Source organism: Urocampus carinirostris, unplaced genomic scaffold (genome assembly GCF_059441175.1).
Source record: "Urocampus carinirostris isolate Australia breed hairy pipefish unplaced genomic scaffold, RoL_Ucar_1.0 HiC_scaffold_22, whole genome shotgun sequence".
NCBI classification, from domain to species: Eukaryota; Metazoa; Chordata; class Actinopteri; order Syngnathiformes; family Syngnathidae; genus Urocampus; species Urocampus carinirostris.
Genome location: NW_028283129.1, coordinates 589773 through 616543, shown reverse-complemented (window position 1 = coordinate 616543; position 26771 = coordinate 589773). Strand labels below are relative to the sequence as shown.

The window sequence follows — 26771 nt, the reverse complement described above, 5'->3', positions numbered from 1 at the left end:
ATATTTAGTGCAGATTTGGTGAAAAAAGCTCAAGTTTTTGAGTTATGCAAGTTTTCATAAAAGTGTGACTTGCAGGCTGGAAAGCCCATTTTTGCACTTCTCTGAGCCTAAAACGTCCGAAAAAGCAATCATTTAATAATGACAATAACTTTTGAACCATGCATGCTAGAATCATAAATCTTGCTTTCCTGGGTTGGAAAGCCTTTATTTGATTGCATAAACGCAACACAATGCTGTGTGCCGTTAAATGTTAGGAGAGGAAGAAATTATTTTTGTTGCACTTTAAGACCTACGGTCTGCTCCACAGTTCGGCTGCCACAGAGATCTTTAAGTTGGGGGTCAGAGCTGGCCCGCTGGCTCCGGTCTTGGTTTCTGGACTTGCCGGAAAGGTTCTTCTTCATATTGCCTGGCAGAAAAGCGGCCAGCCACAGACATTAACAAAAAAAAAAAAAAAAACACAAGACAAAATAGACATTAAGAACCACATAATAAGCACATAGATAGCCCCACTCCTATATGATACTTTATTAATAATTTAAAAGTTTTTTGATTGCACAAGGTGCACTTTAGTACAACACATTAGAAATGCAGCTTCCTCAGGACTTGAAGTGCTTTAGACTCACTTTTAGTGAGGAAGTTGGGGCTGCTGTCATAGCCCCCAAAGGTCTCTGCCCTCCTGGGTAGGATTCCAGAGCTGTTCCCTTCAATTTTCTGTGATGACAGAAAGGCATACCTCGCACCAGATTGGAGCAAATTTTGGAGATCTTCCACTGGTTTGACACAGGGAGAACGTTTTGCTTCACATCTTGCCACAACATGAATTTCACGTTGGGGAATGCGTTTAAGAGTTTACTTAGAGCAGTGCTTTACCATCAGTGATGGTTCCTTTAAGCAACGACTCCCCCAGCTTGAGATCTGAGCCGTCGCCTCTTAAAAGAAGCTTGGAACAGGTAGCTGTGTCCTCCACACCTGGCACAGATTCTGCCATCTTGGCAAAAAGTTGCAGTTTCTCGGAAAGTGCTTGGACAATCACCGCATCCTGCTGGCTCAAACATTCTAGGATAAAAATAGAAATCAATTAACTCGGATTCCTGTACACCTTTTTTTGTTGGGGGGGATTTTGCAAGGTTTATTGTTCTATATTCTTTATCAATTATCGGTCAAATCATAATACACTACAAAGCCAAGAGGCTGAAACACTTGCTCTCAGCCAAGAGGCAGAGTCAAGCTCCCAGCCACAGAGCCACGCAGCAATCAGTGCGAATGCAATTCTAGAGTCATAGCTGGCATCATGAATGGAAAATGATACCCGTAATTAACGTATGATGCAGACTTGTAAAGTCCAGGACCCGTTGAAAGTAATCCAAGGAAACGAAATGTATATTTCCAAAGTTAAGGGTGGGAAAAATATATACCCACTATTGTCCGCTGCGACAAGAGACAGATCTACCGGTAACTCAGCTTTACCCCAAATCCCATTAGCCCGCGTGTGCTCCGCCCTTTCTTTTTGATTCGTCCGTAGAACACATAACAGAATAAATCTCAAAAATAAATACATTACAAAAATATACAGTTGCAAATACATATTATACATGGTTACACATATTTACGAAGAAAGACGGTATACCGAGAGAGTTTTCAAAGCTTTAATAATAATAATAATAATATAACTTTCATCCCAAACCGTGCCTTTGAAAGGTACCAACACTGGTAGTAGGATCACGCTCGCAATGTATCAAACGTGCCTGTTAAAAAAAAAAAAACATCCCGTAATTGTGAAATTCACGGAAGATCGTCCTCAACTTCCTCCTCATAACTATCGCCATCAAGGGCGTCTTCCTCATTATCGGAACGTACCTTAACTTTACAGACAATGTATGCTTAAACTTAGAAGTTGCAGTCTTTCTTGGCGCCCATATTCTACTGGTCTTAATCTTACCTTTTATATTCTAGCGCCGCAGGTGGCCGTTAGAAAAATTCCATAAATTGGCCGCTTCACTGGATAAGCCGCAGGGCTGAACATTTGGGAAAAAAGTAACTTTGGAAATATACATTTTGTTTCCTTGGATTACTTTCAATAGGACCCGGACTTTACAAGTCTGCATCATACGTTAATTACGGGTATCATTTTCCATTCATGATGCCGACTGTGGTTCTAGGATTGTGTACTATTGACTTTTGAATTGTGTCGGTAGGAGGTTAGGAGGCTAGGACCTTGACTCAGCCTCTTGGCTGGGAGCAAGTGTCTCGGCCTATTGGCTTTGTAGTGTATCATGATTTGACCGATAACGGATAATGGATAATTGCTAAAGAATATAGAACAATAAACCTCTACAAAATCACAATCGTGGAACTAACAGCCTGGTCTGGGTTAAACTTGTGATCGTGTCACAAGTTTTAATGGGTGCGGCTTATAATCAGGTGCGCTCTATAGTCCGGATTTTACAGTACATATAGATTATATATATATACATATAGATTATATATATATATATATATATATATATATATATATTTATATATATGCAGTGAAGAATAGGTATTTGAATACACTGCTATTTTGCTATTTTTCCCACTTGGAAATCACGGAGGGATCTGAAATTTTTATCGTAGGTGCATGTCCACTGTGAGAGGGATAAATTAAAAAGAAACATCCAGAAATTACAATGCATTATTTTCACAGGAGGGATGGTGTTCTTTGGATTATACTCTTCATTCTTCTTCCTCCAAACACGCTAAGTGGAATTATGACCAAAAAGTTCTATTTTAGTCTCATCCGACCACAAACCTTTCTCCTATGACTCCTCTGTATCATCCAAATGGTCATTTGCAAACTTAAGACGGGCCTTGACATGTGCTGTTTAAGCAGGGGAACCTTTCAAGCCATGCATGATTTCAAATCATGACGTCTTAGTTTATTATCTACAGCAACCTTGGAAACAGTGGTCCCAGCTCTTGTGGACACTGACCAACTCCTGTCGTGTAGTTCCGGGCTGATTCCTCACCTTTCTTAGAATCATTGAGACCCCACGATGTGATATCTTGCATGGGGCTCCACTCCGATTGAGATTGACCATCATGTTTAGCTTCAACAGAGGACCTTGTTTGCCCAAGTTGCATGGCAATTTCCCCGTGGCCCTTTTCCAGCCTTGTGGAGGTGTACAATTTTGTCTCTGCTGTCTTTGGGCAGCTCTTTGGGTTTCACCATGCTACAAGTTAGTTTTACTGATTGTATGGGGTGGATAGGGTTCTTTATGCAGCTATAAACCTAAAACAGGTGCATCTAATTCAGGATGATACATGGAGTGCAGAAGGACTTCTAATGGGCAAACTAACAGGTATTTTAGGGTCAGAAGATGATACACAGGTGTTCAAATACTTATTTGCAGCTGTATCACACAAATACATTGTTAAAAAATGTGAGTGCTGGATTTTTCTTTTTTTCTCTCACAGTGGACATGCACCTACGATGCAAATGTCAGACCCGTCCATGATTTCTAAGTGGGGGAAATAGCAAAATAGCAGGGTGTTCAAATACTGTTTTCTTCACTGTATATACATGATTCCTTTAAAAAGAGTTGTAATTTCTCTTACTCCCACAAGGTGGTAGCAAAACATTTTTTTCTTTTTAAGAAGGCTCTTGGGTGGACGCCTTTTTACTCTTTGGATGTTTTTTGGCTCAACTCCAAAGCATTTTTTTCAGTTACTTGGATGTCTGTACCTTGAAAATCCTTCAACCTTGATGCCCGATATTCCTCCTCCTCACTGAAGAGCCTCTCTTCATTACGAGGGCAGCTAAGAACAGGACCAAAGTCCGTAATTATCACCATTGGACTACACTTTCACAGCTACATTGGACTAAATGGCTACCTCTCGACAGCTTGCCGTATTTGTGTCATCCAAGTGTTTCTTTCTTCCTTGGAGGCCGTGTGGATCTCGTACATCTCTGGCTCATTGGAGGATGCGCAGATCAGAAACATAGCTCTCTCTGCGTGGGCCACCTCCCGAACAATCAACTTCTGAAGAGAGATGACGGATGGCTTGTTGTCCTAGATGGAATAAAAATCACAAGAAAATGAATCAGGTTATGCTCAAATTAAATTATGTATAAATAAAAGTATTAATTGACTCACCACGGCCGCAAAAACATATCGCTGATCTTTCTCTTGTAGCAGCAGCAACACATCAGAAAGGAGAACTGCAAGAATATCTTTGAGGGGTAAAATAACAGAATGAGTTGAAGAAAAAAAAGTTTCTTCATGGTGTTCCCATCTAACCTTTGAGTCTGCCAGATGCAGCTTTCCAATTGATTGTACCCTCGAGCAGAAGACGTCGTCGACCTTGCGCCAAATCTCCCCTATGAAACACTCGGCCGTCTTTGATTTTGCCAAGCACCTTCGGCTCCATCTTGCTGTGTATTTCTCGAAGGCGACACGTTTTCTCATGAAGGTTGACCAATGAGTCGACTTGAACGATTGTGTCTTTAATCAAGCCTAGTGCACGGGTAAGCTCCATGTGCTCTTCAGTGCCCTCTGGAAAAAAATAAAACAAATAAAACAAACTTTATGTTGAGAATTAGTCATCAACCCAGCCCCAAAAATGATGGGATTCTCACTGCCCAGTCTAAGGGACATTGCCAGATGCACTATTTTCAGATGTACTAACAATTTAGGACAGTCTAGAAGAAATACGTCATAAATATTGCTTATACATCCTAGTATCCTTTACTTTTTAATCTTATTTTCGTTTTTTTTTTAAGTCTTTTATTACATGTTTATCATGTAGTGCAACATCTAATCTTGCTGAGAACAATCTACTGTACATCCTGACCAATGGGAAAAAAAAGACAATTCTATTCTTGTATGAAGAAAATTAATATGACCAGACCTTCAGTGCTGTGCAGGATGCGCTCCACAAGTGCTGGGTATTTGGTGATGCGCTGAGTTACAAGCAGAATACACTCAGGAACTCCTAACCTTCGCACAATGGACAGGTTGCCGATTTTCTGAGACAACAAAAGACAATAACCAAACACAAGGTTAATATTTGGGGATGGGGATTTTTTTAAGGTCCAGAAATGACCTTAAGTGCATTTTCAGTTTTGATGAAATAAAAATGAAATAAAACTGAAACAACACAAGTTTTAGCAATATTAGATTTTCTCAAAGGTTTGTGGGTTTTTTTCCACGCTTTTTTCTTTAGCAGCTTGCTGAACTTTTGCTGCTACTTACATCCTAACATTACGGAGCTGACTCACTAAAGTTTAGTAGCTTCTTTCATAAACACATATTTGTGTTTGTTATTCAATACATTTATGCCTGAAGTAAAATGTCTGGTTTTAAGCGATGTACGGCGAAAGTTTTTGACTATTATTATTTTGCTTTGGAAAATATGAGACAGTGACTCATTTGTTGCATTAGACAGCACCAACTACCGCTAGGGCTGTGTATTGATGAGGTTTTAGCGATTCTGATTCCTTAACGATCCCTGCTTATCGATCCAATTCCTTATCGATTCTCACTGCGGAAAAATAAGCACTATGTGACTACAGATATAGTACAAAGGGTTTTATTAATATAAAAATGATTTAAAGATGGGCTGGTATAGGCAGTAGGACAGGAACATTAAGTTCTGAATAAACAATATTAATCACAATTCAGTAAGAGTTCAACTTAAAGTAATGCAATACCTGAGATCAATTATAAGTCATGTATCCAGTAAGAATATCAGAACATCATGAATGAGAACAAACAATTCTGCGAAAGGAAATTAGAAAATTAACCATTCTTTTTTCTTTAAATTAGCTGGTCAGCTTTGTCAGCAAGGGGGCTAGATCTTTCTGGCGTAATGTGTCTTCAGCTGTGGAAAACACCCTCTGACTTGGGGTAGAGGACGCCTGGACACAAAGATAGGTCGCAGCCAGACCCGACAGCAGCGGCATAGTGTCTCTCTTTTCCCACCACCACTGTGCGGCGTCATTCTTGGTGGGGATGCAGGCCAGGCTTCTGTAGAGCTGGACTTTTTGTTCCACCTTCTCGGCCATGGGCACAGTGGGGACGGTTCCTTGCAGGGACAGAAGCTCAGAGTCCTATTCTTCAAACAGTTCCTCCAAGGCAGTCTTTTTAGAAAACAAACCTCATGTCACGACTAAACTTGGCTAACGTAGCTAGCTAACGTTTGGCTAACGTAGCTAACAGTTAGCAGGCTAGCTACGTTATTTATCTGCTGTGGCTACACTGTCCTTGTGTCGTCGGAGCGCCTCAAACACGGTGCATTCTTTCAGTTTGATGTCATGTTGGCCAGCCAGATGTTTAAGCATGTTGGTGGTCTTACCCCCTTTCGCCGAGTTGGCGTTTTTGCATGTATGGCATACTCCTGCATCGTCTATTTGAGTGAAATACAGCCACACCTTAGAACGTTGACTGCCGGCGACATCTCTGTAGCTGATGATTGGTCGAGCAGCGACAACAAATAGCACGTAGATCGACGTCACCTGATCCTGCATTGGGGTGTGTTTGTTTGCTATGTTCGCACCGCAGCCCTGGCGGGATTGATAGTGCAAGCAAAATTGAATTTTACTACTGATTCCAAGGAATCGTTTGACAGCGGAACAGATTCCAAATTAGAACCGGTTACCGATGCAAGCCCTCATCGTCATCATCATCAGTCATCATTAATCTCTCCCTACATCAGTTTTATTGTCACTATTCACTTTTCTGTCTATTAAAAGCTAAAATACATAAAAAATTATGTACTTACCTTCTGTGTTGTTTCATGACAATTGAATACGTGAAACAGTAAGAATCAGCTTCTAGAACTGGAGTCTCCAATGATGTGCCTCCGGGCACCAGGGTGGCGGCCCCTTAGGATAGCTGAGGTGTCTGACGAACTGTTTTGGAAATTTCTCTCTATTGCTGGGTCATTATGATTTTCTAGTCAACGATTTTTTTTTTAGTAGTTGACAGAGTATATTTAACCCTACTTCCAATAATTAATCTGCTTATAACATAGTTGCAACATAATAACAACAAGATAAGTTGTGATATTAGAAATGCATATAAAACTAAAAAAAGACCCATGATCCATTAATATGCCTGTCAGATATTTATTATCTTATATTGATTATATAAATATTATTATATTTATTAGTGAGTCAGAGCATTTACTATTTTTTGGTTTTGGCTCCTAATTTTCATTTTAGTGCATTCCTGATTATTTGATATAAAACCCGGAAATTATTTAGTTGTCTCACCCGTATGATGCTGTGGAATCTTTTGTTCGTCTGCATCTGTTCTTTATAGTAACTGACAGCCTCCGTGTGGTGACTGCAAAAATCGCCGTAGCTGTCCTTCATCTTCTCACCTGCGTCACCTGAAAACTGGAAGGTTTTATGGAGCAAATTAGAAACAAAAAAAAAACAACAAAAAACAAAAAATAGAAACGTGTTTGTCTTTTCATGTCCTTTCTTTACTTGTGCAATCAATATGTCAGCTATGCTTTCCACTGTGTAGTTTCCCTTTGCAGGTGAAACAATGCTCTCTCGCCGGCGTTCTTTAAGGCAGGACAAAAAATGTGTGTGCATCTCCAGGATGTTTTCCAAGCGCGGGAAAAGACATTCCAGTCGGCTCAAGTCCATCTGAAGGTTTTCCCTCAACTCTTTGGTGTAAACACGAAGCATTATCTTCAGTGTTCGCACGTGGTGCATTTCCGTCTGCATCAGCTCTGTCAAAGAAATTGACATATGACAATCATTTTTTTCTAAATATTAGCTGTGCCAATAACACATTCTGTGTTGTTTACTAGGGCTGCACGATTTTAAGAAAAAACCTAATTGCGATTTTTTTTCAGACCAGTTTTGCAATTTCGATGCAATTTTCGATTTTAAAAGAAAGGTGCATTATCTGTGCTATTTTTATTTTTTTTATTTTCATAAGTACTTAAACCCTTGAATGCATGACAATGAGTGGAGTCGGTTATTAGTGGGGAAAAGTATAAAAACACTCATGGCATCATATCATACACGTTTTATGAGAAATAAAGTACCTCCTCCAAGCCCTCGCCATCTCTCATATCTCAGACCCCTCCATCCTCTCCATTAAATTTTATATTGCGGCCTTCCCCCCTATAAAACCTATACAGCTGATATGGTTATCAGCATGTAACCTCCCAGGCAATGACTTAGCACAGGGGTCGGGAACCTTTTTGACTCAAAGAGCCATAAAAGCAAAATATATAAATTTTATTTTCGGAAAAAGCCACACCATATATTATAAGACAAATTTACTAAATTGCTAAACCCGCGCCCCAGAAAAAATGCTTAGTCTTCAGCACATTTATTTTTCATAATTTGATAAAAATAAAATAAATTAAAAAAATAAAATAAAAAGAGAATAATGCCATGTCTGAACAGGATTAATAGCTCATGTTTTGAAAGAGATGGAGAAAATTTGCATGCAATCAAATTTGTCTCTGAGCCACAGTTACTCACAGAAAGAGCCATATATGGCTCGTGAGCCATAGGTTCTCGACCCCTGACTTAGCAGAAGAGCAGGCCCAACTAGGCTTTGCCTTTTCACAGCCAACTACCCCGCTTGAACCACAAACACGGCTCGCCATTCTTTGCAGGAGCTGTAAATCCCCACCATCATCATATACCTGAATCATCTCTCTTACCTCTTCCCGCGTCTTGGTTTAAGATTTCATGTGAATCTTACAGAGAATAAATTTAAGTTTACAGCGCCCTCTTCTGGGGAGCTTTGTTAGGTTTGCAGTCTATAAATCCTTGTAAAGAAACGGGGTGGTATGCAATTACACAATCGCACTACGTCACATGGCAATGTCGATTCGATTCTGGTTAAACATGAAGCTCTATTGTCTGCAGTCAGGCCATTTCACATTGACAAACAAGACAATGATTGAGAAATATTTGTTTTCAACACTGCTTCTCACTCTTCGGTTTTGAGTTAATCCAGAAGCTTGACTGTTATTGTAATGACCTAATAGCAGTATGTTTTGTATTGTTTGAGTCAGTTTTAAACAGAGTGCATTCAAACAGACAGACCATAAATGACATCCTGTCTCTTCACAGCCTCTTTTGAGTGTCTCTTAACAAACTGTGGGTCGACTGCCCAACTCCAGGACTCTGCTTCCAGGTCCTGCGCATCACACTCAAGATCAGCTCGCACTGCAGCATAGTGATCATCTGGGAAAAATGAGAAAAAAAATGAGTCTTCTTGTTGTTACATTTTCATGCAAGCAATAATCTGCCAGTGTTGCGATTATGAATGAGAACATATTAATCCACCTAAGTTTTCCAACTTGAATGGTTGTGTTCAGGACAGAGGTCAGGGAACCTTTTGGACCCAAAGAGCCATAAAAGAAAAAACAAAAAAATGTTTTTAAAAGAGCCACACCATTAATATTTTAAGTCAATATTCAACCAAACCAAGAAACCCACTCTCTAGCTAATTCTTCAGTTCCTTTTAATACACTGTGGGATGTTTGATGATTAAATAAAATCTATAAAATTATAATAATAATGCCACAGCCTGTGTCCCATATCAACATATATATAAACCACTTAAAATGTGTCTCCCTCCCGCAGTTGTGAGGCCTCTTTATAAGGTTTCTTAATTCCCTCATGTTGAGGTTTAGAGTTTTTCCTTGCCCGCATGTTGGTTTTAGATGAGGGGATGGTGTAATTGTGGCCTGTGCAGTCCTGAGACATTTTGTGATTAATGGCCATACAAATAAATGTGACTTGACTAGACAGCCTCTTTAGAGTGTATAGGCTCATTATAATTATTTGTCCTAAATAATGATTTCAAAACAAGGTGCAAGCAAAGTTATTTTTGTAAAAATGTCAGAAAATACAGCAAACAAGGATACCAGTTTATCTAATTTTAGATTAGAAGGCTCTGTGCAAGAAAAAAAGTGTACACGCCCTCTTTATAGGTCCGCCCATTCCTACCACTCATCCAATCAAATTACCCCTGGTGCTTTGTTACGGCTTATAGGTAAGGAGTTGGTTTTCGGTCAAAGTTGGATCTGTAGCTTTTCGTCATAAAGTGTCTCAAAGATGAACATAGATTGTTGTAATGAGCTTCCAAAAAGATAACTTATTTAGTGTTTTACAGCCACATCAGAGTCTGTTAACTGTTGTTAATATTGTGTCCTAAATATGCTAGACCAAACCCTTTACGGTTCAATATTGTCTTGGCATCACATGTGCAGCAGTCGGCTCTACATTTAACAATATATGAATTAGTTGTACACGTTTCATTTTGTCCCTGAGGCCATATATAGTCAATGAAAAAGCCATATATGGCTTGCGAGCCATATGTACTTAACGAGAGAGCCATATATGGATCGCGGGCCATATGTACTTAATGAGAGAGCCATATATGGATCACGAGCCCTATGTATTGAACGAAAGAGCCATAAAAGGTTCGAGAGCCATATTTACTCAACGAAAGAGCCATATAAGGTTCGAGAGCCATATTTACTCAACGAAAGAGCCATATAAGGTTCAAGAGCCATATTTACTCAACGAAAGAGCCATATAAGGTTCGAGAGCCATATATACTCAATGAAAGAGCCATAGGTTCGCGAGCCATATTTACTCAATGAAAGAGCCACATATGGTCCGCGAGTCATATTTACTCAATGAAAGACCCATATATGGTCCGCAAGGCATATTTACTCAATGAAAGAGCCATAGGTTCCCGATTAGACCTTTCATTTTGTGATTACTTGTGCTTGATACGCATTCAAGGTATCGGCTTGTCTATGCAAACACAGAGTGTCCCTTGTCTGGATAATTTTGTGTTGCAAATTCTGGAAAATATAGTCAGTACGGAATGAAACATACAGACTCCAGCTTACTCGCTAAAAGAGCCTCATGTGTATTGGTCGATTTCTTCAGGACATTTCCATTTTATTTTCTGTAACTAAGGTGAAAATCTACCTATAACTAGTGGATGCCAACAGTTTTATCTATCAATATATATAGGCTGTTTTTGGCTACCCACGTATAACCACATCTTGTGACCACAGGGGCTCACTTTAGGGGCAAGCAAGCGCAGTACTTTGTTGAACTTGGTGAGAGTCACATGAATTAAATGCTCCTTTATATAATGTCAAAAGATAAATGCGTAAAAAAAACGTCTATTTGTCTCGTGACCTCGCCCTTGTCATCGGAATATTCGCAAACGGCATGTTTATGAGGTTATTCGTTTATCTCTAGTCATAAAACCAATTCATTTGGATTGCTCCAGGAATCCAATATTCTGCTTCCAATAGGATTATTGCCTGAATGTAAGCATTTAAAAGATGAGTCGTTACTCCAAACAGTCAGCAAATAGGCAAATCTAATCCCTTTTTCATAAAATGTGCCATAAAACGTATTTATTTTTCAAAAAAAAAAAAAAAAAAAAAAGGTGAATGTTTTTCAGTCACACAATAAACGAAATAAAGTCAACAAACCTTCAACTATGATGGACTCAGTCATGGAGGGAACGAGGGAAACAGTGTCATCATTGTAGCGCTTTAATCGAAAAGTGTCAGTTTCATCCATCCCCCCGGGAGAGATCTGCGTACATAAAAAGAAGGTTTACAGTCTAAAAAAAGACCCCAATTAATATTCTGATGACAATAATAATAATCCAAGTACGGGACCCTGAGGTGTGGTGGCGCAGGCTGTGGCTGAGGTATGATGCGGGCAGTCCGGGAAATTTTTGTGTTACAGTGGCCTGGGTACTTGTTCCTCGAGGAAACACAGTAATACCAGGAGCTGCAGGAAAAGTTGTGTGGCCATTGAGGCTCTGTGATGAAGTTGTGCCCGACTGTTCCTGCTCTCGATGCCGGCTTTTATTGCTAGAGGCCAAATACACATAATACAAATGTTAGTAACGAAAGGTTTAGGAGATCATCAGGAAAGAAGTCAAAGACAACAAAGTTGTACCCACTGCTCATCAATGTTTGTTAAGACTTTGGGGATTTATTGCTGTGCATGCGTTAAATAATCTGTAGGGACTTCCTTAATTGTTTACTGTAGAACATTTAATATAAGGCTGCGTCAAATTGACCTGAGCCATCTCTCAGTTATGCATAATATCAGATGCAAACGACCCGGACATTGGACTATCAAGCCTCACCCTACCTTAATCTTACAGTTTTTTCTTCTCCCTCTTATTCAACCATGTGAGAAGTGGTGATAAATGAAAATAAATTGACTTATACTTGGGCAGCACGGCGGGGCAGTGGTTAGCGAGTGTGCGGCACAGTTCTGAGGTCATGGGTTCAAATCCAGCTACCAATCTTCCTGTGCAGAGTTTGCATGTTCTCCCCGTGCTTGCCTGGGTTTCCTCCGGGCACTCCGGTTTCCTCCCACATTCCAAAAACATGCATGTCAGGTTAATTGGCTGGTCCAAATTGTCCCTAGGTGTGAATGCGCGAGCAAATTGTCTGTCCCTGTGTGCCCTGCAACTGGCTGGCAACCAGTTCAGGGTGTTCCCTGCCCACTGCCCGAAGATGGCTGGGATGGGCTCCAGCACCCCCGCGACCCTACTGAGGATAAGCGGTGCAGATAATGGATGGATGGATGGATGAATTATACTCCCGGGCCACGCGACGGAGCGAGTTCGGCGGACACGGCGTCACCCTAATAAGGATAAGCGGTGTAGATAATGAGATGAGATGAGGTTTTTTTTGTTCTTTTTGAAGGGTCGTCGCTACTTCGCAGATTTTCAATTTTTGCGGGTGGTTTCGGTCCCCATTAACCGGGTCTAAAAAAAAATAATAATTAAAAAAAAAATTTAATTTTTTTTTTTGGAAGGTGCGCCGCTACTTCGCGGATTTTCAGTTATCGCGGGTGGTTTTAGTCCCCATTAACCGCGTTAAACGAGGTCTTACTGTACCTGGGATCTACTGTAGGGAAAAAAAATAATAACATTGTTCGTGAGCTGAAAAACAGGGATGTGATTTGACCAAAGTGAAATTATCTGAAAATTAGCGGGGGGGGGGGGGGGGGTGATTGCTAGCTGGGGGGGGGGGGGAAACCAGGTAGGACCAGGGCAGTGCCCTGGTGGGGGGAAAAGTGGGGCGAAGCCCCCCCCCGGAGCTCATGGGTTTTTTTAAGTACTTTCAATGCACTCAGATGACAAAGAAATAGACAAGACAACAGCATAAATTTTCAATGTATATTGAACTATCCCATATAAAATTACAGTTTAAGTCAACTCAAAATCAGTCACATTAAAAAACATTTCCCCAACGCCACTATCTTAATTGTAAAGAAGATGGTTCCAGTGGCAAGGGAGACCCTAGACGACCGGCATCTTTCTACAACTGCAGGCGGCTAACGGGATCCAGGTCTGTAGGAAACCGCCTCAAAGCGTGCCGCCACCAGCTTTTGGGATCACTCTTAGTCTGGACTCTACCCTTCGACCTGTTCGGCTTGGGTAACCCTACCAGGAGTACGAGACTCCCGCCGACATAGCTCTGGGGGTCATGGAGACGCGCAAAGTGCCCCACCACGATAAGGTGGTGATCCGTCGGGACACAGCTAAATCCATTCACATGACCCAAACACTACTTCCTCCTAGACTTCATTGCTTTGGAATGGGTCTTTCTAGCCTGCTTCTGTGCAGCTTTGATGGTTCTTCTTGAGGCAGCCTTGCTCATTTGGGTGTCCTGTTTCACAGCAAGTTCTGTTCGTTTTGCAGACAACATAGCTGCTTCTGCATCCTTCTCCTCCCTGTACCTTTTGGAGGATGTCCTCAGATTTAGGCACAGTATGGACTGCACAGGATCCATCAGAATGTCTTTCCTTCCAAAATGGCTGACAGAGGTGGTATTTCTTGCTCTTAGGGCATATTTTACAGTCTGGATAGAACTGTATGTGGCTATGTCCATTCTGCATGCTTTGGGGTTCAGGACATCACCCATGACACTAAAAGCCCCCTCTACTTGCGGCCCATGGAAGCAACTCATGAGAGCCTTCACCATCTTGGCCAGGGTTGGGTATCTTCCAACAGCAAAGACTTGGGCCCACCAACGATCCAGTGCAATTGCCTTCCCCTCTGAGTCCAAAGGTGTTGGCAACTCACTGTCCAACTGGTATTCTCTCACCTCGAGATCATAGTTCCCCAGCTCTGACTCATCAAGGACATTGGTGACCAACGACGACAGCTTCTTCAGTTGGTTTAAAGTTGAGCTGTGTCCTCTGGCAAGTGGGTCAATGGCAGAGGCTGCTCTCAGAAGCTTGCTGTTCATGGGCAACTTTTTCTGAAGGTACAGACCACATGCCAGATATGCTGCCTTGGCTTTGGCTTTGAACTTGAACACAACTGACGACTTGTTAGAAGAATCCATCAGTTTGCTGGTGACACCACCATAGAAAATATCATTTTCTCGGAGTTGGTTGGCTTTGTTGTTCAGTTCAATTTCTGTCAGTTTACAGCCTTGAAGGGACTCTGGCTTTAGGAAACAGGACAAGAACTTCTTGAAGAAGGACACTTGCTTGTCGTTCAGCTTGTGGATCATTGGCGTTTTCGTCTCAAAGGTGATCACATAGTTCTTCAGCAAGGGCAGAACTGCTGTGTACAGGTTGAGGGTGAGAAGCGTATCCAATCTTGTGAAGAATATCTTCTCATAGATCCTCTGCTTCCTCTTCCTTCCTTCCTCAGTCATGTTCTTTTGGCCTAAAGCTGATTGTATGTCTTTGAGTTTGGCTTTGACTTCTCTTGAAAGATCCTTCTTGTGGTAGATGGCCATGATGGTGGGAAGATAGAGTTCTTTATCTCCTCTGCCAAGAAATGCATAGTAGAAGATGGTAAAGACATCCATGAGGCGTAAGGTGGACATTGAAACATTATAGTTTGAAAGCCATCGATGGCTGACAAATCTCTCTGGCATGGTGAAGGTGATGCCTGTCAGAAAGCAAATTTCTTGAAGAGCTTCCTTCAGATCGGTTGACCACTTGAAATCGTTGAAGAGATCATTATGGAGTCCTTCAATCTTGTACTCAAATGGCTTGCAAAAATGCTTAGAGGCGTTGTGGATGTGGTGGCAGGTATCCCCATCTATGTCAAGGAGATGTGGTGCTGGTCCCTCTCGCAAACGCGTCTCAACTCCAGATTTGGAACCCCGCATCACTGCACATGAGTCCATCAACACAGACACCAAATTGCTCCAGGGAATATTGTTCTTGGTCATGAGGGCTGAGAGTTCATCAAAGAGAGATTTGCCGTCAACTTTAACAACACTCAAAGATGCTAAATGTTCCACCACAACAGACTTTGTCGACGGGGAGAAATAGCTGACGAGAACACACAGGACACGGTGTAGATTGTTGCTGGTGGACTCATCAATGTTCATTGAAAAGTGGGAGGATCTTAAGTTTGTTAAAGTCTCATCAAGCATAGTATGGGCAAGGCCATACTTTGTTTTGTAGGATGCACTGGTTCTATCCATGGACAGTCCATTCAGAGCTTTTGGATCCCTTGCCAGTTCCTTTGACAGTGTGATGAGCTTTGGGGCCATGGTGAACGGAAGAGAATTTTCGGCCAGCACTCCCAACAGCATTGCCTGAAGAATAAAAGAAATTTAACAATAATCAGTAAACAATTAAATAATTTAAATAATTATTTGAATTATAATCCAAAATGTCATGCGACCAAAGTAAATAAAAAAGGATTTAGTCTAAACTTTCATGCACATTCACATGTCAGAGTATTTATTATGGTGACAAAAAAATGTTGAAAATTAGCTACAAACCATTGGAAATAATATTTACCATGCAATAAATCATTTAATCAATCATTCTTAATACATAATGGATAACAAAAACATAAAATACCTCATGCAGCAAGCTCTGATAAAAACACAATCATGCATTCGACTAAGATCATCTCTGTAACTGCATACATCAAGACACTCAACATCTTGAAACCTAAAAAGTGCAAACATGCAGCATTCATTTGAGTTTGTGTCAATGATTAACCATGTTATTAATATTAAGTAAATTATGTACCATAATAATATCGTGGCCATTAAGAAAATCAATGGTAGAATATCATACAAGTACTTAATTTAAAAAATATAAATACTGACAATAGTTTTGATTACTATTAGGCTTAATAATATTTTTAAATTTCCTAAATCATATTTTAAATGTAATAATTTATTTCTTTAATAGCAGCGTATCCAAGTATTTGATAAATGAAAGTACAATAAGTATAGGCCCTACAGTAAAGTGTTGGTGTAATGTACACATGAAAATCTATTATTGTAATTGTTAAATATTTATGGCCATTTTTATTACGTTATAATATTTTCGAAAAAAATGGGAAAACTGTCAAATAAATTTGAAAAGTTTACCACCTACCTCAAAATTCACGACTCTATCAGCAACTGGTACAGGTTGTTGGGGTGGATCACGTCTCTTTATTACCGCTTCCGATTGTGATGTCAATAAGGGATGGAGGCCGTAAAGTTTTGGAGTTTTCGTTTGGGCACCGAAACTTCCAGCGATGGAATAATTTGTCGTTCTTGACTGGAGTTCTTTCACGTGTTTTTTGCTCTTTGCGTGACTTTCAAGAGCTTTGAAACCTCTCCCACCATAGTCGATGGTATCATGACACCAAATGCAAAGTGCTTTCCCGGCACGATCGATCTTCCGAATAAAGTCATTGAACAAATTCGTCACAGTCTTCTTTCCAACATTCGTAGATAATTCCTTCTCCAACCAGTCCCATCGAAACTTGTTTTTTACAATCTTATCAATTTCTTTAGCTCGCGGAGCATCTTTGCGTTCGATCACGGACATCTTTCTTTAAACACCCGGCAAAAACGTGTGAGAAATGAACAATGGCACACTCCTATAACAAGCGCGTTTATTGGTCAACACGAGACTTCAACCAATCGCAAGTACGTTTCATTTCAGTTACGGAAACACTCAAATGGCATGCTGTCGAGACGAAATCGTTTTTTTTTACCAATTAAAACACCGGAAATTTTAAAATTTTATTTTTGGAGATAAAAAAAGCGGAATTCCGCGAATTAGCGGAAAAATCACATCCCTGGAAAAATAACGAAACAACGTAAATTTGGTACTTAGCTACACATTCTGAGTGTAGGTCAAACAAATCCACTCATTACTATAAAACCTCCGACTTCAGCTAGGTCATACCTCTGGATTCTTTGCAAATCAACTGAAATACTGAAAGCCTTTTATGATTTTAATTTTGCCGATGATGGATTAGAGCCAACGGTATAAATTTTCATGATATGGTAAAACGGTATATTTAAGTCTTCACATGTTGGACATTTTTCTTTATTGTAATTGTAGTACAGAAAAAAAGAAAAATAGATATTACAATATTATAATTTTCTGAGACAGTCCTGCATTTGTCCCAGGTTTTATGGACTGTATTGAAGCTAGAGAGTAAAAAAAAGGATGAGGGGGGGAAAAAACTGAGAAAATGGACAATATATATCGATATATCCTGATTTAAACCATGTGATAATTTCTGAAATAACTGTTGAAATTCTTGATAGAAGATGCGTCCAAAGTTATTTCGGGAATGGGTGTCCTATAAGCAAGCCCGTGGCTTCCACCAGTCTTCCATTGTTTCTTTTCAGGTGATTTAATATAGTGATGTTATCATGCGACAAGCCTTAAAAGCGAATGTGAATGTGAAATAAAATAAAAAAAACGTATGAAGCGTTTCTGGCCAATCTTAATGAAAAGTCAACACAAGACGGCTTCTGAATAAGTCTCAGCAGCAGTCATTACCTGAACTTTTATAAATTGCTCTTGTAATACTCAACCAGCATGCGTTGAATTTATAGATTATTCATTTAGTTTAGCTGAAAAAAACAAAACTAATATTAACATCAGTGTCTTTGGATCACAGACACCGGAGAAGTTTTAGTCCTTCTGAGTAGATTCAACAGCAACATGAAACACCCAGATTGAGAAAGTTAATATTGTTATTCCAGGAAGGTAGAGAAAATACTCGAGTCTCCAGTTAACTATAGCAACATTATCTTGAACAGAATCCCCACAACAGATACACAATTTAAAAAGAAAAACAAAGATAAAGAGACCGTGGGAATTTAGAGGTAAGCTGTGCCACACAAAAAAACATTGAGACATAAATTTCAGCGTCACCCATGACAAGCCCAAAACGTAAACTAATTCACTTCAGGAAGATGAAGAGGACAGTACACAAATTACTACGACGGGAATTCCAGTTGCTCCAAGATTAGCAAAGCATAAGTGAGGACAGGCTGTTTTTTTCTTTTTGCTGATATCACAGCTCTTATCAGCACACAGACCACTAGTTTTTGCATACTTAGATGACCCACGCAGGAAGCTCAACTGGCTAAATAAAAAAATTGAAACAATAAATCTGTCACTTTTAAATATAAAAAGACCCATGTAGATGTGTTGGCTCATTTACTACGAAAAATTGCTTAAAGCCAACCAAAAAGTTAAATTGTATATTTGATTAACATGAAGGAAAAATTTGCTACAAAAGTAAAGTTTTTCAAGAAATGGCAACAAGAGGAAAAAAAGTTGACCATTGTCATCTTTACCTACTTAGGTGGGCTCAACAGCTCTCGACATAAGGAATCCCTTTTTATGAGCGAAACTTCACTGTGATGACATTTGAAAGATTTTTCTTTCTTTCATTTTCCTTTAATAAGGTAAATGAAACGTTCCAGGTCTGAAGGAAAAGCCGCAACAAAAACGGCATGCAAGTCCTAACTTATTAGCGTTTTTTTTCCAATTTAAAAGTAACGCACATAAATGTTTAGCATGTGCCAAAGTCCAAGTGAGACAGTAGACCGTGGGATATGGCGTCCCCGCCTTACACCTTTAAAGTCGCCAATATATGTTTTTCGGCCCCTTGTTACAGCATTTTCACAACTATGCGATATGTGTTGCATTAGGGCTACACAATAAACCGAAATCTAATCGTTATCACCGTAATGTAGTGCGATAAGCTAACTGCAAAACACAGTGGTTTTTTTCAGTGATTCATAGTTACAGTTTATATTCTAGTGATGGAGTGTTTGGCCAACAAGAATTGTCACATTTCATGGTTTTAACAGCGCCAGGCAATGAGAAGCAGGTTTTAATGGAGGTCACCATAAAGCAGGGGTCGGGAATCTTTTTGACTCAAAGAGCCATAAAAGCAAAAAATATTAATTTTATTTGGGGAAAGAGCCACACCATATATTATGAGACAAATTTACTAAATTGCTAAACCCGCGCCCCAGACAAAAGCTTAGTCTTCAGCACATTTATTTTTCATGATTTGATAAAAATTATGAAAAGAGAATAATGCCAGAGCCCCTGTCCCAAAATCAACAAACATACCACTTTAAACTTGTCTCTTTCTTGCAATTACTCAAGATCGGTTAAACTCCTTTTGACCCTTTTTTTCATACATATTGGTTTCAAAACCAGATGCAAGCAGTTATTGTGTAAAAACGTCACAACATTCTGCAAATAGGGAGCCTGATGAGCTCACTTTTGGCGCAGACGGCGTAGGGCGAGAGATAGGAGGGAGTGCTTGCACTTTTTGCATAGCTCCACCCATCCCTCCCACTCACCCAATCAAATGACTAAGTTCTCTTCCGGTGTTTTGGCGTATTTACAGTTCTGTGGATTCATCATAAGCTATCTGAACACTGAACACAGATTGTATAGTGAACTTTTATATAAAGGATTCTTTAGCGTTGTACAGCCAAAACGAGGTTTTTTCCCCCCCTTTTTTTGTGTGACACCTTGACTGTAAATTGTAGTGAAAAACGTGCCCTATATATACTGCGAAGTAATACCATATTATTTAGCTTTGGTTTGGCTTTGCGTGAACCTGAACAGGATAGACAACTCAACTTTTGAACAAGATGGAGAAATTTTGCATGCAATCAAATTTGTCTCTGAGCCACAGATACTCATAGAAAGAGCCATATATGGCTCGCAAGCCATAGGTTCCCGACCCCTGCCATAAAGTGAGGCAAAGTTTGCAAGACATGTTTGCACGACTTGCTGGTGTAAGCTGCCAGTCAGTCAAACAGCCCTTGCATAAATGGCCACCAAAACAAAAACCACAGCTCGTAGCTTTAGAGGCTCGTTACATTGAAAATAAATTCATTTAATTAAATTGGACGCTGAGGAAAGACAGAAAAGCGCAAAGAAAAGCTGATAACCAGTAGGTGCTGCCTGGGTTTGTATTGCGTCCGGGAATTGGCGACCGTGGCTAGTCACCAACAGACGACTTGGAGCTACTACTCGTGGAAACCCACTACCTTTGTGACTCTGGTATTTTAATTATCACAAAGACCTTGCAGAAGTCACTGTTACCAGTTACTAGCGTGTAGGTAGCTAACCATCCGCTCACTAAATCTCTTTCTTACACTGAAAGGAGAAGCCCTCCAATTTTGTTGTCCTTTTGTATACTGACAATAAAGACAATTTATTTAATTGCAATTCTGTTTTTATTTGTGGATCAATAGTTGTTATTTTATTACAGTCGTATACTCTCAGTCTCTAAGGACGTCATCTTGAGGTAAGTTTGCATGTCGCTATGTTTAAGTTCTCCCTAAAAACAAAATGAGCACAGAAATGCACTTTTCTTTTGAAATTGAAAATCCCATCAAAATTGCAATACAGGTCTGAAAAAAAAAAATCGCAAGTAGGTTTTTGTCCAAAATCGTGCAGCTCTAAACAAGTCGCCGATACAATACCTCTATTATATTGTATTTATTTACGATTGGTGCAAAGGCTTGCAGTGATGTTAAAGGAACAAAAACCTGATAACTCGAGGAACGAGTACCCAGGCCACTCTAACACTAAACTTTACCGGACTGCCTGCATCACACCTCAACCATAGCCTACACCGCCACAGAAGCTAAGGGTCCCGTGCTTGGAATATTTTTATTGTGATCAGAATATTAACAGATAAGAAAAGTGAGGAATCAGACCGGAACTACACGACAGGAGTTGGTCAATGACATGAAGGGAGCTGGGCCCTCCGTTTCCAAGGTTACTGTAGATAATACACTAAGATGTCATGATTTGAAATCATGGATGGCATGAAAAGTTCCCCTCCTTAAACCAGCACATCTCAAGGCTCCTGGTACCTTAAGTCATGTGAGAACGTTTTGCGGTCAGATGAGACCAAAATAGAACTTTTCGGTAATGATTCAACTAAGTGTGTTTGGGGGGAGAAGAATGAATAGTACAATCCGAAGAATACCACCCCTACTGCGATGCATGGAGGTGGTAGCATCATGCTTCGGGGTGTTTTACTGCACATGGGACAGGACGAGTGCACGGCAATGAAGAGAGAATGACTGGGGCCGTCTATCGTGAGATGTTGGGGGACAACCTCCTTCCCTCAGTCAGAGCATTGAACATGGGTCGTGGCTGGGTCTTCCAACACGACAACGACCCGAAGCACACAGCCAGGAAAACTAAGGAGTAAGAAGCATAGCAAGGTTTTAGGATGGCTAAGCCAGTCTCCAGGCCTGAACCCAATCGAAAATCTTTGGAGGGAACTCAAACGCCGTGTTTCTCAGCGACAGCCCAGAAACCTGACTGATCTCAAGAAGATCATTCCTGCAAAGTATGCAAACCTGGTGAAAGACTACAGGAAAACGTTTGACATTCATTTTACTGACTGTTGAAATACTTATTTGTAGCTATATAACACAAATAAAGCGGAGTCCCCCCACAGAACCAAGTTAAAAATTACAAATACATCTCTCTGAGTTAAAAACTTTATGCTAACTCATAATGCTAACAACTCAGCGCTACCGGTTCTCTACCAACATCTGCCAGATCAATCACAACTCTTACAATTGCCACGGGAATTGTTTAGTTACTATATCTATCTTCTGACAAAAAAGTTTGTCGGGTAACTCCTCCCAGAGCTTTTGGACTAGCCCAACGATTCATATACCCAAAATTCCGGCCCGGGACTCTTGAGCGACAATATGGATAAGCGATACGGCGGGGCCCCGGAGACCAAAAAGAGTCCCCATCCGGACTAATGTATTTTGAGAATCTCCCATCCGGAATACATTGGCCCATTCAATTCAATGGGTAGCCTTGGAAACGAGGGCTTTGCCAGAGGTAGTAATCAGGGACTGTCCAGGGTGGCTTGAGGGGGCCCGACCTACATTACCTTTAACCATGGGTAAATGATGAATTCCAAAGTATTCGCGCAAGCAAGCTGTAACACTGTCGGCAAAGGGTTGGTCTGGCACAGCCAGCCCAAGTATTAGCGCAAACTAGCTGTAAACACTGTCGGCAATGCTAACTTATTCATAGTAAAAAATTTTGGTAATGGCTATATTTTAACAACTTAATATTTACAAATTATGCTAATGGACTCATGTTAATGAGTTATGCTAACGGGTACATGCTAAAAAGTGATGCTAACGGCTAAATGCTAACTTCTTCATGCTAAAAATTTTTGGTAATGGCAATATTTTGAAGACTTCATATTTACAAAGTATGCTAACGGATACATGTTGATGAGTTATGATAATGGGTACATGCTAAAAGGTGATGCTAACGGCTAAATGCTAACATATTCATGCTAAAAATTTTTGGCAATGGCTATATTCTAACGACTTCATATTTACAAATTATGCTAATGGACTCATGTTGATGAGTTATGCTAATTGGTACATGCTAAAAAGTGATGCTAACGGCTAAATGCTAACGTCTTCATGCAAAAAAGTTTTGGTAATGGAAATATTGTAACGACTTCATATTTACAAATTATGCTAGTGGACTCATGTTGATGAGTTATGCTAACGGATACATGCTAAAAAGTGATGCTAAGGGCTAATTGCTAACTTTTTCATGCTGAAAAATTATTCTAATGCTAACATGCTAACGACTCAGCAAATTGAATGGGCTAAATGCAGTCCGGATGGGCCAATTCAAATAGAATGGCTCATTCCTTTCGAACATGTACATTTTAAATTTTGTAATGTGTAATAACAGTGATATTACTATGTTTTTACCAAGAATGTGATTTTTAGACCTCCACAAGGCATATCCTTGTTGCTAACGGTTGTGGGCCGATCTCAAATGAACTTGCCAGTACCGGGGGTGTGTGGGGGGGCGAAGAAATTACAAATACATTTCCTGAGTTAAAAACTTTACTCATAATGCTAACAACCAGGGTTATATATACATCCCGGGATCATCTTCCAGATCAATCACAATTACAATTGTCTAGTTTCTTTTAGTGTTTCTGAATGCCTATATGTTGCACTTTTGAATCACCTTGCCATTGTTTCATGTTTGTGATCTGAGTTTTTTCTACAGAATGAAACGTCTGAGTGAGGGCTTTCCTGAAACTGGTGATATCCTACAATTTGCTAGGGGTTGTATATTGGAAGTATGTTGCTCCTAATGTCATTTCACTGTTGTTATGATGCACCTGTAACTTTAGCCCAGTCTACAAGCACTACCATATAAATATTTGCCTATCCATGATAATATTCTTTTTTCCCCTTACAGTATTTTATTGCATGTTATCCTGGAGTACCACTTCCAATCTCATTATAAACACTGTATACTACAAGTTTTAATCAATGATGACAAGTGCAATTTTAGTCCAACCTAAATACAAATTGATTGACTACGGTTAAACTGCCAACAAATATAATCAAATATATTTCTAAATTGTTAGTTATAGAGAAACATGTGAAGTAATTCATTACAAGCTGATTTAGTATCAATATAAAGGAAAACGGCAACAAACACCTATTGATCTTCAAGCTGATAAAGTTGCCAAGAACACTAATGACACAAAAATGACTAAGGAATACTTTGACAAAAGCAACTCCAACAGTAACTTTGTTGACACGAGTCCAGATTAAATATAAAAAAATATGTTTGCTGCAAAAATTGAATTGCTTTTGAGATAGCTAGTTTGCTTGCAATAAAATACTAAACAAGAATAGAGTACTAGTGTTATTGGTTACTGGGAGCAGTAACTGTCAAGATTTGGGTATTGGTAGGAATGTCATGAATATGACATATTCATCGAATTGTGAATATTTCCCATATTTGCGAATAGTTTTCAAATTCCCGATTAGTCTTTTTTTCTCTCCACCTTTTGTTACCACCCTTGAATGAAATGAATACTGTAGACATTAACGTGCAGCGACGCACACATGGAAGTAGACAACACTGGTTCTCTGTGTGTGGTTTTCACTACCCGGTCTGTTTTTAACATCACTTCAGTATTTTGGACACATTTTTTATTTACACCGAACAACAGCACTAATCCCTGAAATACCGAAGAAGTGGTCTGTTGTTTTAATAAAAGGAACAGAAAGTTGAGTTAATAATGATTTCTTGACTATTAATTAAATTTCTCTTCTTTATTAAGGTGTCCAATGATATCTATTAGTATCATGGTTGGTTGGTTCCCTCAACCCTAAGGTCGTAGTAAGGACACCATTAACTGCGGTGTGTCTTTGGCAAGCACAGCCTGGTAGAGCCCACGCAGAAGGGGAAAAATTGCCAACATATCGGTCACTTTTGACAATTTGCGTGACAATTAATCATATCCAGAAATTCTTAATCATAACAGTAAGTATCGGTATCATAAGTATCGGTCTGTCAAATGTTTGTGTCAAACATGCTCACCGCAAACCTGTCATCTTGGCAAAGAGCTGGACAGCCTAACAACAGTAGCTGAAAGACGAGCACTGAAAAAGCTGAGGTCAATCATGGACAATCCATCGCATCCACTACACAGCATTATCTCCAGACAGAAGAGCAGTTTCAGCGACAGACTGCTGCCACTGTCTTGTACTACGGACAGACTGAAGAGATCTTTTCTTCCTCATGCCATGAGGCTCTTTAACTCCACCCGGCAGAGTAAAGGCCCACATTAAACCACACCACCTACATTGGATATTACCGAATCTTACTGCAATATGTATTCTGTGTAGCACTATTTAGTTACTCTATATAACACGCTACAGTGGGCATTTGCACGTCACACTGGGTATTTGTATATTGTATTCTTTTGGCTTTATTATTGTACTGTTCTCAGCTCAGGGATGCTGCTGGAAATGTGAATTTCCCTTCGGGGATGAATAATGTATCTATCTATCTATCTTATACGTTTCAAATTGTGTACACTGTAAAGCCATTTTTGTACGGATTTTATTAACTCTTGCCTTGCCCATTTGAGCTCTAATTTGGATCATCTCGGTGACTGGTAACAATGGTAAATGATCTGCATTTATATAGCGCTTTTCACGGAGGAACCTGCAGACGACAACATCATTATAGATTGCTCAAACTGTTCGTGATATTCTGCGTGTTAGAAAGATTTATAATCACTTAATAAGGGAAGCAATTGGATGAGGTTGACTGGTGTGTCAGATTTTTCCCCCATTTTAAAAGTAAACACTGATTATGTAAACAAATGAGAAAGTAATGTTCTTTAATTTAGATTCATGTAAAATATAAGGTGTGTATTTATGAATACAATTTGATTGTGTAAGTTTGAATTACCAACAAATATCATCAATTATGATTAGCATATTGATATTTCTATAGACAGACATGCACTAAGGAATTGCAAGGAGCTTTAGTATAAAAATAAAAGCAAGCTAACAAAGCTGCCGAGAACGCAAACACTAAAAGTTGAAACAAAAACGACAACAAGGGAGATTTGTCGAAAGTATCCTCACTCGTGAGGTTATTAAGAGTAATCAGACAATTTAATTTTTAATGTAATAACTTTGCTTTATAATTTAATTTACTCTCTGGAACGCGAAATAGCTGGCAACAAGTTGCTATCGCTAGCTAGCATTGCCGACAAGAAAACGACGAACAGTGTTTTTTTTTTGTTTTTTTCAACTTGAACAGTCACCTTAGTACGAACACAACGCGGACTTAAAAGTTAAAATAAAATAAATAAAACAAAGTTCCAACTGAATGGGAAGCGGTCATCAAAGCCTATTGAAAGAAAAACAAGAGGAAGGATCCACCTGAGGCGTGTTCAGGAGAGTAATCAGACATGTAGTCGCTTGTTAATCGCTTGCCGCGCACTGCTGAACGTTTTGTAATCGCTCACTGTGATTGCCTTACTGATCCAAAATGGCCGACGACAGTACAATGGATTTCGTTCTACAGCTTGCTTTGAGCGAGTTGGCTTATATGAGCGACAGTTCGCATATTGACACAGTTAAGGTTATCCTAAACGCAGTGGAAGGGTCATACCTGTCTTGCATTGTTCACAAACATTACCAGGCAATGTAAGACGATATATTACATCGCCAACAGCACTCGTCAGGGTGAGATCCTCCATCTTCTGCACTGTCGACGCCATGTTGGAAATCAAAGTAAGCGGTCTTTCTCCCGTGATTACTCGGGCACGCGAGCGCTCAATAATCATTGGCCGTTCAGAAGCTAGCGATAGCTAGCGATAGCAATCGCTCACTCTCCTGAACACGCCTCTGATCCTTTTTACGGCGGCCGCTTCTTACCGTTACGAACACGGAGACTCCGGTACGGTTCTGTCGGTTTCCTCCGAAACGACACCAGTTGGTAGATTGAATACCCGTATTTTTGGACCAATTTGTGTTTTGGTGGTATGTTGTTGCGCTTCGGAGGTTCTGCCCCCTTCGGCACAGACAACTGGGCAAAAACGATTAAATTCCACAGGCAGGTTCAGGACCCGAACCGCAAGTCCGCTCCAGTTAAAGGG

The 26771-nt window shown here is 39.9% G+C and overlaps 2 protein-coding genes across 6 annotated transcripts; both read right to left on the bottom strand.

Annotated features, from left to right (window-relative positions):
• Window positions 1-166: 166 nt before the first annotated feature.
• LOC148345876 (rho guanine nucleotide exchange factor 18-like) lies at window positions 167-26771 on the bottom strand. Of its 5 annotated transcripts, none has more exons than XM_088325793.1 (14): window positions 26551-26771; window positions 11677-11874; window positions 11485-11590; window positions 9062-9202; window positions 7472-7722; window positions 7253-7378; window positions 4888-5005; window positions 4278-4532; window positions 4134-4210; window positions 3871-4049; window positions 3722-3795; window positions 871-1056; window positions 624-770; window positions 167-406 (listed from the first exon to the last, which is right to left on the bottom strand). In XM_088325793.1, the coding sequence occupies exons 3-14, from the start codon at window positions 11573-11575 to the stop codon at window positions 267-269; spliced, it is 1785 nt and encodes a 594-aa protein (XP_088181919.1). In that variant the 5' UTR covers window positions 11576-11590; window positions 11677-11874; window positions 26551-26771; the 3' UTR covers window positions 167-266. The 5 variants fall into 5 exon arrangements, with proteins under 5 accessions (XP_088181919.1, XP_088181920.1, XP_088181921.1 ...); XM_088325794.1 differs by lacking the exon at window positions 26551-26771 and adding an exon at window positions 26285-26424; XM_088325795.1 differs by lacking the exon at window positions 26551-26771 and adding an exon at window positions 26053-26137.
• LOC148345877 (uncharacterized) lies at window positions 13053-17007 on the bottom strand. Its single transcript, XM_088325792.1, has 2 exons — window positions 16388-17007; window positions 13053-15588 (listed from the first exon to the last, which is right to left on the bottom strand). The coding sequence occupies exons 1-2, from the start codon at window positions 16826-16828 to the stop codon at window positions 13591-13593; spliced, it is 2439 nt and encodes an 812-aa protein (XP_088181918.1). The 5' UTR covers window positions 16829-17007; the 3' UTR covers window positions 13053-13590.

What these genes read in the sequence shown, in the direction of transcription:
- LOC148345876 (XM_088325793.1), bottom strand. Translation starts at nt 11,575, where the DNA reads ATGGATGAAACTGACACTTTTCGATTAAAGCGCTACAATGATGACACT. An exon ending in CTGACATATTGATTGCACAA is followed by an intron (nt 7,379 to 7,471) that starts GTAAAGAAAGGA and finishes AAAACCTTCCAG; the next exon opens with TTTTCAGGTGACGCAGGTGA. An exon ending in AAGGTTGAAGGATTTTCAAG is followed by an intron (nt 1,057 to 3,721) that starts GTACAGACATCC and finishes TTTTTATCCTAG; the next exon opens with AATGTTTGAGCCAGCAGGAT.
- LOC148345877 (XM_088325792.1), bottom strand. Translation starts at nt 16,828, where the DNA reads ATGTCCGTGATCGAACGCAAAGATGCTCCGCGAGCTAAAGAAATTGAT. An exon ending in ATAGAGTCGTGAATTTTGAG is followed by an intron (nt 15,589 to 16,387) that starts GTAGGTGGTAAA and finishes TTTATTCTTCAG; the next exon opens with GCAATGCTGTTGGGAGTGCT.